This window comes from Alligator sinensis, unplaced genomic scaffold, assembly GCF_000455745.1.
Source record: "Alligator sinensis unplaced genomic scaffold, ASM45574v1 scaffold23_2, whole genome shotgun sequence".
NCBI classification, from domain to species: domain Eukaryota; kingdom Metazoa; phylum Chordata; order Crocodylia; family Alligatoridae; genus Alligator; species Alligator sinensis.
In genome coordinates, this window is record NW_005842700.1 from 460012 (window position 1) to 478619 (window position 18608).

Below are 18608 nucleotides of genomic sequence, written 5' to 3' on the forward strand. Positions count from 1 at the left end.
CTTGTAACCTCCGGGGGCGCCTTGGTGAATAAATACTCCCCAATTCCTTTCTGTGCCCCCGTGATGAACTTATAGGCAGCCACAAGGTCGCCTCTCAACCTTCTCTTGCGGAGGCTGAAAAGGTCCAGTTTCTCTAGTCTCTCCTCGTAGGGCTTGGTCTGCAAGCCCTTAACCATACGAGTGGCCCTTCTCTGGACCCTCTCCAGGTTATCCGCATCCCTCTTGAAGTGCGGCACCCAGAATTGCACGCAGTACTCCAACTGCGGTCTGACCAGCGCCCGATAGAGGGGAAGTATCACCTCCTTGAACCTATTCGTCATGCATCTGCTGATGCACAATAAAGTGCCATTGGCTTTTCTGATGGCTTCGTCACACTGCCGACTCATGTTCATCTTGGAGTCCACTAGGACTCCAAGATCCCTTTCCACTTCCGTGCCACCCAGCAGGTCATTCCCTAGGCTGTAGGTGTGCTGGACATTTTTCCTCCCTAGGTGCAGCACTTTGCATTTCTCCTTGTTGAACTGCATTCTGTTGTTTTCTGCCCACTTGTCCAACCTGTCCAGGTCTGCTTACAGCTGTTCCCTGCCCTCCGGCGTGTCCACTTCTCCCCATAGCTTTGTGTCATCTGCAAACTTGGACAGAGTACATTTCACTCCCTCGTCCAAGTCGCTGATGAAGACATTAAAGAGTATCGGTCCAAGGACTGAGCCCTGCGGGACCCCACTGCCCACACCCTTCCAGGTCGAAGCCGACCCATCCACCACGACTCTCTGGGTGCGACCCTCCAGCCAATTCGCCACCCACCGGACTGTGTAGTCATCCAAGTCACAGCCTCTTAACTTGTTCACCAGTTCTTCCAACTGGAATTACTACCCAACTTTACCCTTTTGCCATGACACAGCTACTGGAGCATGTCTGATAGACTTCAAACAAGGGCTACTTCAAAGACCATGGCAAAAGGTAGTCCAAAAGACCACCCAGAAGATCCTCTCTCTTTTTTCATTTAATACGGTACAGAGTGCCCAAAAATACAATATGAGAGCACCTACCAATGAGCAAAACTGACTACCTCTAGTCAAGTATCCCATCAGCTCCCTACTCCTAACCTGGAGATGACCTATGCAACCCTCACCAGGTTTTCTCAAAGAGCAGGGAGAACAAACAGGCCATGCTATGGGCCCTGAAGTTTCCAAGGCAGTCCATCCCAGAGCCCACTGACCCTTACAGAAAACCTGTTAGCGGCCCCTTCTCTAATATAATGGGTTTTCTCCATCCAAACATTTACCTTCACACTCAAAGCGGCGCATCACAGGAGAGTCGCTCTCTCAAGGAGGCCATTTCCAGATGAACAGCAAATTCAACCAGTCATTTGGTGCTGAATTAAGAAGGTGTGGGCGGCACAACTCAGTCCATACAAATTCTTCAGGACTGTCAGAATCTCCAATCATCCTCCACGTGGTCTTTCCTACTTAGTTTGAAAATCCAGGGCTTGATTCACCTCTCCATCATACCAGTTTTAGACCAGCCTTGTGGTACCTGAGCTTGAAATCAAACTGGCAAGAAGCCCAGCTAGGATTGGGGCAAATGAGGGAGGAGAATTTTTTTGTTGTTCAGTGGCAATATCCTCCCTCCAATGACTGCCCAATATGTGGGGTCAAGCCAATGGACTCTGAAACCATTAAACAGGTGTCTTTTCCAGAGGGAGGGTCACTGGGATGCAGGTTTTTATGACAATGCCTTCACTACCAAAATACATGCTCATTTAAATGATGTTAGCTAATGATGCAAAAGTCAGGCTGGAAACAAGGCAGTATAGTTATCTGGATGTAACTAGTCAAGGTCAACCCTTACCACGCATCTCAACAGTTACCTGGGCCTTGGATTTCACATTGAGGTAGCAGTCTTGAATTAGCCATGTCAATGTAACACGGGGTTCTTCTAGCAATGTAGATGCAGCTCAGGAGGCTAACTGAAGCTACAAGGGCTAAAAGAGAACCTCAGGGACCTGAAAGGCACCAAGCATGTCACACGCACCCTGCTTTCAGGATTGCTCTATGCGCCACCACTGATACAGCCACTGTTTGCTCAGAGTGGCTTTAAGGGATGCTATAAGACAGCCCAACATAAAATCTCACCAACCAAAATAGAGAGATCCAAAACTGATGCTGCATCCCCACCTTCCAACCCAGCCACCCCTTTTAATTATGAAATTAAAGCAAGAACATGCAAACCACCCAGCTCAGGAAAGCCAACAGGGACCAAATACAGCAAAAACACATAAAAGCTGAAAGTCATGTGCTGTGCTAAGTCAGTTTGCATGTTAACAGACATACTCTCCTCTGTATATTATGCAAGCGCAGAGTCCCAAAGCCACAGGCACAGTGCACGCTATCTATTTATCCATCACCGAATGTGTGGGGGTTTTGTACATCCACTTTTTCTCAGTTTGATTTTTCAACGCTTCACAGTGATTTCATACTTTTCATTCTACCAGATGCACAGAGACGAACCCAGGATTTGCTGTTCTGAATCCGCACAAAGGCTTCCCTGTTACAATACCACATCTGTAAGGGAGGCCAGCATGCAAAGCTTCAGAGAAAACTGAATTACCCCTCTACTGGAACATTAAGCTCTAATATGAGTATGGGAAGGTTGCTTCCTATCCTAGTCAATTAAGAGTTGGCTTATGTCCTAAACCACAAGTGCTGATTTCCCAGGAAAGTAGCTGAACATTTCTGCTATGGATAAATGTGAAATCCTTTCATGACTCCTCGCCACTGGGATCATTAATTATGCATTGCATGAGAGATAACAATCTTCACATTTGTTATTCTTTTACTAAGAAGATACATTTCCCCAATTTATCTTTTCTAGACCCTTCACATTTTTTGCATCTCTCTGAAAACCAAGTTGCCCTCTTCTCTTTTCTTCTTTCCAAATACTTCTATACTGCTAATTATTTTTATTTCCCTTTGCTAGACATTTTCTGTTACTTTTATCTTTGAGACAGGCTGAGTATTCAAACTGATAGCATACCGTTTCCATCTCATGTCATTTGTTGCAGCGTTTACAGTCTTCTCTCTTTAATTCCAGACTAACACTTTATTTGCTTTTTGACCACTAGGACCTTATACATACTATCAGACCTCTGGCTGGACTGAGCATTTATAATGGTTTAGTGCCTCAACTGCTGGTTGGGCTTTCCCCAAATCATAATGTTATGTCTCAACCTTGCTCTACTGCCAATTAAGCTAAGTAGCAACAGTCTAAAGCAAATGACTGAGACTTGTTGGAAGTTGATCATTGTATTGGTTATGACAAAAGGTGGAAAGACTGTTTACTCTTAACAGCCATCTGATTCCAGAAGCAGTGAGGCCAGTTAACAGTAATTAGATTAAGTAGACAATATACCGTTTAAAGATATTTCAAGGCACTGGTTGGTGTTTTTCTACTGCCTCCAAATCCTCCAAACTTCAGAAATGTCAGGCGGCTAAAGATTTCAGACAAATGTACCATCTGATAAGGCTGCTAAATACCAACCTCGTTGTATAAATCACTGAATTCTTCAACCACATCTTTCGGGATCCTTTGCCCGTTGTTGGTAAGATGATAAGCCACCCCATTCTTGGAGTAGAGACTGATGCGGCCAACGCTTCTCTCGCCATCAGTAGTTTCTTCAAGTAAGCCATTATCTTCTGCTAGATGATAGACTGGGTTTCCATGCGAACCATGGATCCACGTAGCTCCCAGTTCAAAAGTGGCGTGCCCTGAAGGGGAATAAGTCAGTTAGAATGGTAAACTGATCCAGCAAAAAAAATGTGTGCACACCCAATACATAAAGGCTAGTAAGCACAGCAAAGCAGCCGCATTTGCCCTGCAATGCCCCCCCCCTGCCAAATATCATAGAAGTAGTGCTTTCACTTAGGACCAGGGTTGTACAAATGCTCTTTCACCCGCAGTCTCCATGAAGGAAGTGTCAAAAATAGGGGATAAATCACAACTGGGGAGCTCCCTAAAGAAAATCCAATGGGAACAATATCAACAGCCTAATGCAGTTATTCTCAACCAGTGCTATGGCACCCTGAGGTGCAGTGACATACTTTTAAGGGTGTATTAGCACTGCTGGTGTAAAAACATCGACACACCAGTCACGAGATAAACCCAGAGATGTCAAATAGGAATCCAGCGCCAAAAAAATTCTGATCTGCTGCACCCTTTTTGAGTTCTTTGCAACAAAAGAATTGCTCTAGTATCTGTCTATAGTCAAAAACCGAGTGAAAGCTAAACGCCGGCATTTTCTGAGGGGTGCCTTGGGTCTAAAAAGGTTGAGAACTACTGGCCTAACAGTTTAGGCACAATGCAGGGTCACTGGCTCTGTCTTAACTTAGCCACTGGTTCAGTGCATGTCACGACCTCAGTTTGCCCACCGATGAAATGGGAGACAGTATTAATATACCTACTGCAAGGATGCTTGGGAAATCGCCAGTGTTTAATATCTTCAGAAGTGATGCACGTATTTTTGGTATCTCGGTGAGTGGTGCAATGGTAAGATTTCGTGGTGTCTACTATCATTGCTAGAGTTGACACCATCAGAGGCTGTATTGATCATTTCTGTGGTACTAGGTGTACACTGGTAAAGTGTGGAGGGAGAGAAAGAAGAGTCAGCCTGCACTGTAGCACCGCAAAGAGAGCTTCAAAGAATACAGTGGAACGGACTGGAAAAGAACTACATCGAGAGGGAGTAAAATGATCGGTTGGCCACTTGAAGCCTTCAGACTTAGAATTTATTTGGAGAGAAGGTGATTATTGTTCAAGTTTAAGGAAAGAGCCATCTGTATCCCTAAAGCAGAGGAATCTCGGGGCCGGGGGGTGGAAATGAGACTGCCATGTAATGGCAGACTCGACCAGATTATTTTAACTAGCTGGAAAGTCTTGCCCTGCAATGACAGACCCGTGTTGTTTAAAAAAAAGGACACAGACTCTCTGAAATACATAAAAGCATGGGCATTTCCAAAAAGTAGAGTCAGGACATATTGAATTATTTGTGCCTTTGAAGAATACAAGTAGTTTCTTTAAGAAGATGTGGCATCGGGTTAAAAAACATTCAGTTTTCATTACTGCATTTCTGTTTGGACAAAGCAAACTGATCGGCCAGATTCAGAAGTCCCTCTAGCTGTGTCTAACCACTTCTGAGGTCAAGTTCTCATGTATTAAGTGGATGCTCCAGTGTTCAGGCTGATGATACTGGTGGAGGTTTAATAGTTAAAAACAAGCACCACTTCCACTGGATTCTATATTAAATTCCGCAGTGTTTCTTTTTGTAGTTGGATTCTGTAGAAGTTCATGGCTCCCAAATTTAGTTTTAGTGAATAATGGGCACTGTTAGGTCAAAGTTATGTCACTGTTAAACCCATGTGGTACTGCAACGTCCAATAGGTTACATGGACATCTTACCTGGATTGACAGGTACGTTCTTCCCTATCAGCCAGAGCGTACTTGATCGTGTAAGAACCGCACTTACCACTTAAAAAACCCATCACATGGCAATTCAAAGCATGCTAATATTTACTGCGGGTGTGCTGTAAGAAGCAATGCTATGCTGTACGAGTGAGTCACTATTTCAAAGCAAAGCCCCAGACATTTGGTCTTCTAAGTAAAGAGCTATTTATTTTTAAGTTCAGTGCTGATTGTTCTGGCAGACGTTATACTCCAAGGCCCTGAATATGCAATGACCTACGCGTGTGCATGACCTTAAGCATTTACAGGAATCAGGACCCCAATGTGTAAATATTTATTGCACTGCAATGCCCCCACCGAGCGCCCAGCCTAATGGAAAATCAGGGCTGCACAGTAGTAAATGGTGTAGTGCTCATAAATATTTCAGGTTTAAGTGGTATCCTGGTACTGGCACTCTTCCTACAGTCCACAGCATACCACATCAGCAGCAAAAGGAGTAAAATTTAGGTCACATTCTGCTCTAATTAAACAAGGATCATTCAGCCATAACCCCACTGATTTCCAAACAGAATCTGATTCCTAGTTAAATAAAACAGCTGCTTATTTAAAGAAATACAAATATCTAATATGTTCCTACGTCTCTGCACTTGGAGGCATTTATTTCATTGTCAAATTACATGCAAAAAAGGAGAGCCATTTCTTCTTAGTGTTTTCCACAGGAGCAGTTGTGTGGAATGCGATTAAATGCAGGGAACTAAAAATAGCCTCGCTCACCTGTATATTTAGAAACTCATTAACCAACATTACTCCAAGAAGATAAGCCAGAGTCATCCTGGAGTAAGTCGCATGATAAATGATTTAAAAAGAAAGCGTTAATCACATTCTTTAACAGGCAAAACCCCAATTTAGTTCAAGGGCCCTTCAGAGCTTGAAAAAACCAAACAGCCCCAATGCTAATCTCATTTGAATTAGTAACTGAATAGAAAAAAGTCCCCATAAAAAGTGCCTGTTGCACTCATTCATAAAAGTTTACGCTACACAGTTATTCTCTGGGCATCATGTCAAGTAGCACCACAGTGAACTATAGATATATAAAATCGTATTTACCCAAATCCACGGGAGGCCAAGCAGTCTGCCCCTTGATCCCCCACCTGCCCCCCCTGGCACCCGCCCCACAGCCGCCTTCCCACTTGACCCCCAAAGCCTGCCCCCCAGACACTCGTTCCTTCCCCTCCCGCCTCCTGCCCCCAGCCACTTACCCTACGCAGCAGCTACAGCTTCCTCCAGCTCAGGGCCAGGGGAAGAGCTGCAGCAGCTCCGCTGCCAGTGCATGGTCTCCTGCACGCTCCCCCAGGCCACACACCACGCAATCTACCCCACCCCGCACCGCATGATCTCCCCTGCGCTCCTCCCACCCCACTGTGCAATCTCCCCTGGCCCAGGGCTGGAGACAGAGCCGCACCAGCTGTTGGCCCCAGGCCACACAAGACAAGGTTTCTTTCCCCCCACCCCCGGTTGAATAGGAAAAAAGCTGCATCTTGGATTTGAATAAATATGATACATCTGTACATGCATATATCTCTATATCTATATCTAAATAAATAAAATAATGTATGAAAAACAGGCACAGAAGCCATAGGAAGTCTCATTTCCTCCTTGCTATAGTAACCAAGTAACGTCATTTAGGTCAGATTCGGTCTCCTGGTCTGTATATATTAGGCTGCAGTAAGCAGTTCGTCAAACAGAGGGTGGTACCCACTTCATGTTCACGTTCTGGTCAATGGAGAGAGTGGTAACAAAAGTTCAACCTAAAGTAGTTGTCACCAAGGACAAGGCTTCCCTGCTATTAGCTCTGCACTCTGATGTAGGTCTGGTTGACCCAACCCAAGCATGAGCAACCACACTACCGTTCTCAAGTTCCCGTGTCCTCACTTGTGCGGACACCTGTAGCCACGCAGACAGTTACTGCAAAGAGGAAGGTTATAAAATCATCCTCCATGTCCACTGGCATAGGATAGGAAGCAACAGGTTTAAATTACAGCAAGGGAGACTGAGTTTGGCCACAACATAAACTGAATAAAGCAAGCTCTTCTGGCAGGCAAGAACCTGCATGACACATGGGACAGTTAATCCTGAGGCCGAGTGCTTTCTCTCTCCTGAGCCAGGTCTCCCACTCTGGCTGTTACACAGACCCAGGTGCAAAGCACATCCTCATAGGAGTAAGTGGCTGGACTGGCCGTGTGGGCTGGTGCTCTGAATAACACAGTTAAAAGCCTCAATGAGGTGCTAATAGTTATGACCAGGCTGAGCACGCCTCATTAGTACAAGGTAACTAGCCACAAGCAGGTTCAAATCATCAGCCAGGCTGCTCCAGCATGAATTAGCTGGCATGCTTAATTCAGTATTAAGCAGTGTCTTTTAATATCAGAATCTGTGAGCTATGACAAATGGTTAGGTCATTTGCATGACTTACATGAATGCCTGCATTATATACAGGCATCTTAAGTATCATACTCTATAGGAGGAAGCATTAACTAACCATAAGGCTAGCTAAGCACATGAATGGATTAGTTGGAGGCTGTGAAACCTCCATCACTGGAGGTTTTTAAGAGCAAGTTGACAAATATCTGTCAGGAAGGTTTAGACCGAGTTCATCTTGCCTTAAGGATCGACTGAATGACCTCCCAAGGTCCTTCCCATCCCTATTTCTATGTACATTGCTAGGACTTCTGAACGGATGTCCCACGGCTCTCTGTGCTGCATTAAGCTGAGCTGCACTGTGATTTCTCCCTGCTAAACTGTGCGGAAACTTATCTGTTCTCCTGAGCGTACGGGGGGAATTGTGGGGAGGCCCCAAGATAAAGTCTGAAGCATAGGGCTTAATCTCAGTCTGCAGGTGTGTGTTTAAAACTATGAAGTGCTTTGTCTTTGGGAGGGTTTCACCTGGTGTCAGGGCTGTTATCACATTAGCTGATATCAGATACTATGCATCCTTTTTTTTTTTTTTAAACTACGGTAGGCACGAGACAAGAATGCAGCTTTTTGTCCATGGAGTAACATGCTGTTGTAGGGAACATGATGATAGAAATGGGCTCTTTTCTCTTACCGGAAAAAATTCCAGGAGCACTTTGAGGAAAGGGCTTGCTCCCTTTGGGTTTCACACCTTTCGCACTGCCCTCCTCCAGCAGACAGGACTGGGGATATTTTTAACACAGTCCGTTGTGAGGAGGTGGCGTGCTTCCCGCGCGAATCTCCGTGTCACCTCTCGACAGAATTCAGAGTGCCCTATTCAGGCTCTGGAGATTAGACTTGTCAGATAGCTTTTTCATTCATTTCCCTATTACAAGTTCACAGGACACTGATGTTTATTTACTGTGATGAGTTTATTGAGTGAACAACGGCACATGGCACGAGGCCATGCCAAAAAAGAGAAAGGCGGCCAGCTAGAGGCCAAAGTTAATAACTGCATGGAGCACGGTCAAAAGCAGAACTAGCTGCTTGACATGCAGAAGCGAGAGAGTAAGAAGGACGAGTCCTTCGCTCCCTGGCAGAACAATCTGGGCCTTGCGTGTGCCATGAAAAGCTCCGTTGACTTTGGGCTGCACCAGGTGTTAGGACAGAATTTGCACTGGCAGATGCTTTAGAAACCTGTCCTGCTGCCCAGGATGAAAGTATCCAATGCATGTTCCAAAATTACACACAGAAAGCAGCAGCCACCAAAGTAGTGAAAGCCCCAGAACGCGGCAAAATGGCATGCCACTTCTTTTTTCCAGCGGTGTTAGTCATGTTGGGTAGAGCGCTGTTTAGCAAGCGATCCCAATAAAAAAGCCTTATGAAATAACATCCTCTGTCTCCACCTGGACCTCACACAAGCTACAGGGCAATAACCTTCAGTAATGTCACCAGCACAGAACACCTTAGCTAGGAGCAGAGTTCAAAGGTGATAGGAAATTTTTTTTCCTACTCTGCCTGCTCCAACCACCGTGCGTAGCTCAGTACATTCCTGGAGAAAAACACCTTCTCCCACCCGCTACCCACTGAGCTCCCTAGAAAGCCAATGAGCACCTCCCTTGTCTGCTAGGGGCATGCCCAAGCCCCCACATGCATGTACAAATGACCACAAAGTGGCCCTAAAAGGCCAGCTGAACCCTAACAACGATGCAAACTCTTTTCAAAAAGGCTGAAGAAAATAGTCCAACATAACATCTTTCTTACCGAGGTTTACGCTTTGCACTCGGCCTCCAATTCGGTCAGTCGCCTCAAGGATAGTTACATCCGTGAAACCGTTTTCCAGGAGAGTTTTTGTAGCAGACAGGCCCGCAAGCCCAGCACCGATAACTACTATTCGAGGCTGTCGAGTTCGTCGTAGGCCACTACTAAGAGGATCATCAGTGCTGTCTCCAGATATTTCACAACTTTGCATGCCGTCCAAGCTCTCTTTCTAAGGAACCTAAGGAAAAGCAAACAAATGGGGTTCAAGGAACCAAGCCGACAACTGCCCGCTCCGCACTTGGATCTCTTCTCCCCGTACAGCAGATGAAGTCGGCAAAGTCTCTAGCGACACGGAAAAGAAGGTGAACCTGTGAATTACAATAAGCCCCTTCCAACGGGAAGTGCAGAGGGGTAATTCTAAAAACCAGCGGGGACTGCAAAAACCTGCCTGGTTTTGAGCATCAATACTGGAGCCTACGGCTCTCCCTACCCTCTATGCTATGACGGTGCAGAGTATTTCCAGAGAATTCAGATTTCTGCCCTCTTTATATAACCTACTGAGGTGGTAATTTTGTGGTAAAGGCTAAAATAAACACACCCCGTGACAACTAGCTGTGCAAAGTAGCAATAGCTTTTGTCTGCTTCTGTGGCAACCACAAAGAATAAGCTTCAGATCGTGTAAATATGGGATTAGGTACGTGGGACCTAGTTCAAAGCATGGAGACCAGATATCAAACCAATGGCTGAACCAACAGTGGAGGCTGGGAGGGAAATCAAGCATCAGCCCTTTAGATAGCCCCTTGACTGTTGTGACCGTAAGAGGTGTGACCAGCTGCACTGACAATTATAAAGCAAAAATACTTTGCATTTGAAAGGTGCCCATCATCTGAATGTCTCCAGGCATTTGCACACATTAACTAAATGTTCCTGTGTAGCATGTAGTAGTATGTAGTATGTCAGACACAGAGACAGTAGGCCAAATAAGCAGACAAGTAAAGGGTGGCACAAGGAGCAGTCCCATGTTACTTGTATCCGTGGGGCATTCAATCAAATGTGAAGAAAAATGCCTTGACTATGTGACATGAAGAAGAATGTCTTGCATTTGAAAGCTTGTCTAAATTTATCCCAACTACCTAGCTAAGTGGCTTTCAACCTTTTTGCATTTGCAGACCCCTAAAAAATTTTTGAATGGAGGTACAGACCTCTTTGGATTGTAAGTGTAGGTGTTCACATACTCTTGATTGATCCAAGTCATCTTTCACGGACCCCTTATAGTCTGCAGACGCCCAGGGGTCCGCAGACCAGAGGCTGAAAAACCACTGACCTAGCTGGTCCAATAAAATATATCACCCTAAGAAATCCTTGAATCCTGTACGAAAACTATAGCAGGTTACAGCCGGTTAGAGACTGGATTAGTTAAACCAGTGTCCCTTGAGCCATGTCTACATGATTAGAGGCCTAGAGACCAGGTCATAGGAGGAGAGGCTGAATGACTTGGGACTGTTCAGCCTGGAGAAGAGAAGACTCAGAGGGGACTTGGTGGCAGCCTGTAAGTATATCAGGGGAGTACATCGAGGTCTGGGGGAGCAACTAGTCACCAAAGCCCCCCAGGGGAGGACTAGAAATAATGAGCACAAACTGAAGAGCGCTTCAGACTAGGCATAAGGAAAAACTTCTTTACAAATCGAGTACCGAGGGTTTGGAACAAGCTCCCCCCAAGGTGGTACAGTCACCCACCCTGGCAATATTCAAAAAGCATCTTGACGCCCATCTTGCTGGGGTCATCTGTACGCAGCAGTCTTTCCTTCCAGCCCCCGATAACTATGAAACGACATTCAAAGTGCTCAGCCAGTAGCGATCTACCAGTTCCTTATGTGGGCAAAGAGCTCCTGATAGAGATGCAGCTCACAGCTAATTGCAGCCAGTCTCCAGCAAGCGAGAAACCACACCAGAAAAAGCGCAGGTTTGCTATCCTAAAGTGTATTAGCCCTGGAGGTCCTGCCCAGCACCCTTCTGCCAATTAGGTACCCTACTTCCTGCCCACCACAGATATGTTTGCAGTGTAAGTGGCCAAAGTGGTTTTTGCAGTTTGATCCCTGAAATAATAACTAAAGTAACAAGTTTCTGGTGAGTTTTACTGCTGCTATTTAGTACCTTCCAGACAGTAGTGAAAGAGTTAAGAGACATATTTCACATGGTTGCTACAGCAGTCAGAGCGCTGAAGTTATTCTTAGGGAATAACTTGATCCAAAAAATAAAATAAAATAATCCAAGCTTGAAGGAGTAGCAGAGTGCTCTTTCCTTTCTGCTTGTCACAGCAGCAAGGAGAGGACAACACAAATCTTCCTTTTCGGCAATGGAGAGCTGGTTTGAAGCTTCACATTTCAGGTACTTAAGGACTTGTCGACACATGGACTTGCTCCTGATTAGCTTCCAGGATGGGGATCCCTTATTCTAGAACGGGAGCAGGTTGTTCCAGTTTACCTGAACCCAATCTGCAAGCAGATTTCATTTAGCCCACTTTCCAAATGACTTAAGATAAACAGGAATGAAACACTCTTACTCCTGCACTCTGAGATAATTAGCAATGACTCCATGTCTGGGTAAAACCCTTACTAGTCTAAACCCTAACCCTCCCTTCCCACATACACTCATACCCTGTGAACTAGAGTTTAGGTAAAACCCCCAGAACAGCCCCCTACTCACTAGCTCAGATGAGTAGAGGGACCTGGGCTTCCTACCATGGGATGACCCTGCCACTTCTTCCCTTCTCCTTCTATCTGGAAGTAGATGCATCTATTAAATGTTTCAGTCCCTGCTTTAATCTTCTTGCTATTACAGCCTTGCACCTGTGGCCAAATGCCTGCAAATCAATCCAGGATCCGTTCCTACCGGTTCCAAACATACATTCAAGGCTCTTTTAACCCATCAAGGTAAGAATTCGGACATCTCTAGTTTCTTGTAAATACACAGGATCCTTGGGTCCCGTATCCTTCAGGCTCATGGCAGTGCTACGTGGGGCAACTGCTGATCACGATGCTGCGTTGCATGACAGCGTCACAGGGAGGATATGCAGTTTACCTGCTCTACAAGCATTAAACACGAAGTATTAGTCATTAAGGGTTTAAAGATACTATAACAATTGACTCTAGTTTTTACAAGGGATGGCTTTAGGATTTACTGCCTCCAACATGAATGTTGCAATACTCTTCACACCTCATATATTCTCAAATCCCGCACAGATAGGCGCGTGCCAAATATCTCTGTAAATAAGTCTCCCCTCCACCATCTCAATACAGCAAGCATTATAGCAAATACTCTTCCAGATTTTCAAACAATGCCCCTAATGTTGGCCTTAATGGAGTAAGAGAATCCTCCATATTAAAACTCAGTGATTATGTTTTCCCTTCCTGTTCTAACACCGGATTAGACAATCTGTCTAGATAGATGAGAAGAACAGGGTAGTTTCTGTGTCCGGTATCCCGGTTAAGAAACCAACCTTAATCAGCCAGCAAACTTTCTCTCTCTTGGTTTCAGAGGCAAGCTAAAATTTAGCACGGGGCTTAAGTTTCTCAACCAGGATACACTATACATAGTAAAATGAAGATATCATATAAATATGATTCCCTACTGCACATTACTTCAGGATCAATTATACACTGTGTTGGGCTCGTAAATATGATAAGCACATAAAACACACTTTATTTGGCATGATGCACTACCTTCAGGATTTGCCAGGAAGCGAGACCATTCCCCAGCAGTGGGTGTCACCCTCGACTCCAGTACAAAGCAGCTTACACGTTTTGGCTTTCGGGTTTTTTTCCTTGCCAAAAGAGGTGTGTATGTACTCTGGGATAAGTCACATGCTAACTACCCTGCTGTAAAAGCCTAGCGGAAGGAAGGCACCACAGGTCAGCTAAGGGCAAGGACAGGGTCGACTAACTAACTTCACCTCCCGCTAAAAACTGCAATGCCAGGTTTCCAGCAAGATTTTGCTAGGGAATAGCTAATGTCCATTGGATACTCCATTGTCCAAAGCTGCCAGTTTTGCACTAAAGACCCAAATTTGGATTCTCCATTTCCTTACTTCTCTCCATATTTTAATCACTTCCTCCTTCATGCCCCACTCCTCAGTTTCCTTCTCTACTCCTTCCACCCTTGCTTTCACTCATGTCTCCCCACCACTCACTACTCACTCTCTTTTCCATTTCTAGTTCACAGACCTAAATAAATAAGCCATAATCCTCTTTTGAAACAGCACCAATGCAAGTTGGCAAAGTAAATCAACCCAAGCTACCAGACTTGCAATTGCTCCACATCCTCTCTCCAAGACCTACCAACTCCTCAGCTCCCAATTCATTTGCCTCCACTGCTCCCAGTCTAGCAACGGGTTCCAGAGCAATGGACCCGTGCATCTTCATGGAGTCTACCTGACTTCTGGAAAAGGACAGAAGCGTTCCTCAAAGTAGATCCCAAGGGGAGGCCTTAGATTGCAAGGTTTCTAGGGACAGAGAGTCTGCCTTGCCTGCAAGGCACATCACTTCTTTGCACACCTCCACAAGAACAACTGTCTTTTCTTTCAGAGGATGAGCTCTTCAAGGCAGCAGTGATGGTCCTCATTTCTGTCCACAGAGGGCCTGGCATGCCGAGGCCCCCCAGAACACAGATCAATTAACGTGAAAATATTGAGCACAATGCAATGGGACCCATTTCAACCCAACGAAACAAACTGTGAAGCTTATATTAGATTCCTCATCAGGCAAACTCTTGCAAAGAGGCCTTCTGGACTCGCCTCTAGGACAAGCCACGGCACAGAAGTTCGTGCCCTTTGAATCTGTGTGTCTCCTCACGCAGCTTTTCCTCTCCCATGTGCTCTCTGCTCCTCCTTCACATTACAGCTTTTTACCAAAGCCCTATCCCTATACCTTAATGGGATCAGATTGCATTCAGCTCGTGCGTACTCATCTCAGACTTCTTGCTTTCCCATCTGCCAGATCCACCGTTCTGATTCTTACCTCCTCTTGCATCTTGTCGTCACAAAGAAGATGTGCCACGTCACCCAAAATGCTGTATTTGGATCACGTCTACCCTAGGAAAACTTTCCTGTATAACTACACAGTGCACTACTCCCATCAGGCACTCTTCCCTTGGCTATAACTCCATGAGCCAAGTGCTCCATATGTGACTAGAGCTATACAAGCGAAGCTGCACTTCTGCTGGAAATTAGCTTTATAGCACCACAAGGCAGATCAAGCTTTATCAGTCAAATCTCCTCCCTGCCAGCAAAGCTGCATCGGTACTGGGGCTTTTGCCAAGACAGAGATGTCAGTCACACCCGGGAGTGAAAGAGCTGTGTTGGCAGGAGTCTGTGAACAGCCCGACAGCATGCGCTGCCTGTAGCACAGGCACAGTTATATCCTAAGGCACTCTGTAATATAGATGATATTGGAGAAGGGGCTTTTATACACCAGCAAAACTACGCAGACAGTAGTGGCAGTACTAGGAGCACAGTTTAAAAGTACAGTTTAAAATTGCATCCCTAAACTACAAATGCCACCAAATCATTCTGCCACTAACCCAACTCCACAGGACAGACATAATCCATTTTTAAGCCAATGAGGCCTTTAGGGCATCGCTTGCTGACCCCTGCTCTAGCTCAGCCAGAAGTTAGGGTCTTCGTGCTTAAATTACTGGCTGATATTCCCTGCCCTCTGGTTATACAGCACAGCAGACTGGATCATCATGCTAGTCTCCTCCAACCCTCACCATTTAAATGCCCACCTTCATTTACATGCATGCACATAGATGTACAATGTGTGTGGTATAACATACTTCCAAGCACATGCGTATTGTTTTGTAGTGACCCTTAAAGAGTAAATTGAGCTACAGGACTCCCAGTTGGGCACTTGCAAAGCAACCAAGAAAAAAAACTGGCAAATAAAACCCCAAACATTTCAGATACCTGGATTAAAAAGCTTATTCGTTTTAGCCTATTTCACTAGTACTACCATTTCTGTGATAATAGGCTATTTATTCTACTTCTCACAAATAAATAAGAGAGATCACTCCCTGCAAGCAGTGTTAATACAAGCCTTGTACAAAAACATCATACAATGGAAACAGAATGGCAATGCATTTAACAGATGTAAAGATAATGCACAGTTTAGCCCAGCATCTCATTAAATGCTTTAATGCTATTCACATCCAGCAAGCGTGTAATGGACCAGGCGGTGATAAGTAACCTTCATCTAATTACATGCAATGAGAAAGTATCCAATCATTTCCTCTCCTGCACTTCTGGTTTTCGGGGTTTTTTTTAAAATTGAGCGAGGGCAAGGACGCATTGGGAGGGATTATTATAATCCTTCTACTCCGAGCAGCTACAGCCCTTCATGCGCCCTTTCTTACTTAAAATTCAGGTTTCTGTCGGGTCGGTGCTGCTTGGGATGGAACCCAGCACGGGTCTTGAGAGAGAGAAGTACGCCTGAAGCAGCAGGAGGATTGTGCTGCTTTCCCAGGGCCCTGCCTATCCGCACTGCCTCCTACTTCTTTTAATTGTAGTCATCGTGTCTCCCAGAACAACAAGCAAGCATTTTGTAATTTCTTCCTCCATTTAGACTCCAATCAGTCTATGAAGTGAGCATGTTTATCCTTGCGAACAGCTTTGCAGTGCTCTTGAGACTGGAAACATGTCAAAGGGAACGTCCTCCTTTCCTCCCCCCGTTTTCTTTCCCAGTCTAGTCCACTAGCTGCCAAGCTATTAAGTGCGCTCACAATGCTTTTCAAAATGACTGTTTACACCGCACAGCTGAAGGACAGAAATCATTTCAACAGAAGGCAGAAGAACGAATATAACTCAAGTACGCCACGTTGGTCTGAACAGGGTGACCGCTGCTGCCTTTGTAAAATTTGCACATGTCCGACTACTGGAATCCTGCTCTACCGTGTCCAGTGCTGAGATCTTAACCCCAGGACTTCATGCGGGCTGAGGTTGTGCCGGCACTGCACAGGTGTTCATGCAGCACCGTGCATAATTTAAGTGACGGTAAGCTTGTCCGAGATCCTCCTACAAAAGTGGTTTTCAACCTGTGCTTCATGGACCCCCTAGGCCTAAGGGGTCCGCGAAACATGGCTATGATCAATCAAAATCATCTGAATACCCACACAAAGAGGTCCATGCCTCCATTCAAAATTTTTTAGGGGTCTGCAAATGAAAAAAAAGTTGAAAACCACTGCTCTGCAAGAAACACTTCCTATAAGGGGAGCAAGTGCTGGCAGTGAATCCTCTACACCCACTGATCCCCTGAGCTGCACAACACAGAGTAGGAGGAAAAATAGGTAGCTCTCCTCTAGCCAGCTCAGATGGCAATGACTGGCAACATGGACTTCAATGCAGGTTGGCCATCCAGTTATGAAAGGCTGAAATCTGTGCTGCTACAGGTACACTGCAAGTGGTCTCAAGCTAGCTCAGGTACATGTACCCACCGTGCCGTCACACCTCTGACTGCGGGGTAGATGCACCCGCTGGAGGTCCGTAGCGGCTACTTCATCCCTGACCTGAATCTTTGTTTATCCACGTTCAGTCTTGTAGTCCGTGGTGTCAAATACATGCACCCTGTAAGCTGTACTGAGCGTTTCAAAACAGGCAATACCTGGACACACTCAGAGGATTAAGTGAAGTTATTTAACGCATACTGTGCTGTTAAATACACTCTACTGTAAAATCCACTCTACTAGATAACAGCCTGTCTAGTGCTTGGAGCAAGGAGAGAGATCTAAGTTTTCACTCTTCCCTTTCCCACCCATCCTGTGACCCGTGGCAAGTTCCTTCCTCACTTCGCCTGTCCAAAACTGCGGTAAATTGAACAGCCTGATACATGTCTGCAGCTCCCAGGTAGGGAATCCACACTCCTTCAGTGCAGACATACAGTTCATTAACCCAAACCAAGCTCCTCTTCCCACTTCAGCCATTGACTTCCTGTAGGATCCTGAGCAAACCACTATGCTCTGGGCATGTCTATACAAGACACTTTACTGCAGAGCTGACTAATTCATGGCAACCGTTAATCCTTCCAGATCATGGTGTATGCATAAGAGGTCACCCAGACCTTTGATGCATGTGCCTAGGCTGGAGTTTTTGGAGGAGCAAAGGCTGCCCAAACCGTCCATCCTCCCCTTAGGACACTGAGACAGAATCCAAAGGCCAGACTGGGTCCAGACACGTGGTGCCCCCCTGGCTGTATCTGTATAAGCATCCAGGAATCGAACCCAGGTCTCCTGTGCAGCAGACCAGGAGTCTACCACTGCACCACAGGAGACTCCCACTGACTAATCAGCTCTGCAATAAAGCATCACTGACTACACGTGCAGCGCTATTAGGCCACAGTAAACTAATTAACCCCACGGCAGGATGGTACTGCCCAACACAAGTACTATCCTACAGCAGAGTAGTTACACGCGGCAAAACACACGTCTAGACAGTGATGGGGCTGCTGGGGCGTGAGGGTGCTAGTTAGCTCCACACTGTAGCACCCTCGCTTCCCAGCCAGCCCCTCTGCAGCCTGTTGAGCTGGGGCGAAGCAGCCCCGGGTTGGCAGAAGAATGACCCCCACCCTGTGCCAGCCAGGGCTTCTCCACCCCAGCTCAATGTGCTGCGGTCCTGGGCACATTTACAAACATTGTGTCCAAGAGCAATAAACTCCAGCGCAAACTGCACCAGAGTTTATTGCTACGTGCTAATTGCACATGTAGACTCTGGGTCTTTGTCCCCATCTGCAAAACAGGCATAATTACACTGGCCCACCCTTATAGACTATTTTACTAGTTTCATGAATGAAAAACTCAATGAAGTTCATAGATTCATAGATGTTAGGGTCAGAAGGGACCTCAACAGACCATCGAGTCCGACCCCCTGCCTGGGCAGGAAAGAGTGCTGGGTC

General features: G+C 45.8%; 1 protein-coding gene across 10 annotated transcripts in view; it reads right to left on the reverse strand.

The window, feature by feature from the left end:
* Positions 1-18608, reverse strand: part of SMOX (spermine oxidase) — a 111292-nt gene that overhangs the window by 25254 nt on the left and 67430 nt on the right. For 6 of the 10 annotated variants that reach the window (XM_025216030.1, XM_025216029.1, XM_025216036.1 and 3 more), the window contains 2 exons: positions 9673-9907; positions 3541-3767 (listed from right to left, as the gene is read on the reverse strand). In XM_025216030.1, the coding sequence (XP_025071815.1) occupies positions 3541-3767; positions 9673-9880 (435 nt within the window). In that variant the 5' untranslated portion in view covers positions 9881-9907. Of the gene's footprint in view, positions 1-3540; positions 3768-4460; positions 4631-9672; positions 9908-18608 lie in introns of those variants that run through there. The other 4 variants (XM_025216033.1, XM_025216034.1, XM_025216032.1 and 1 more) reach the window with 3 other exon arrangements.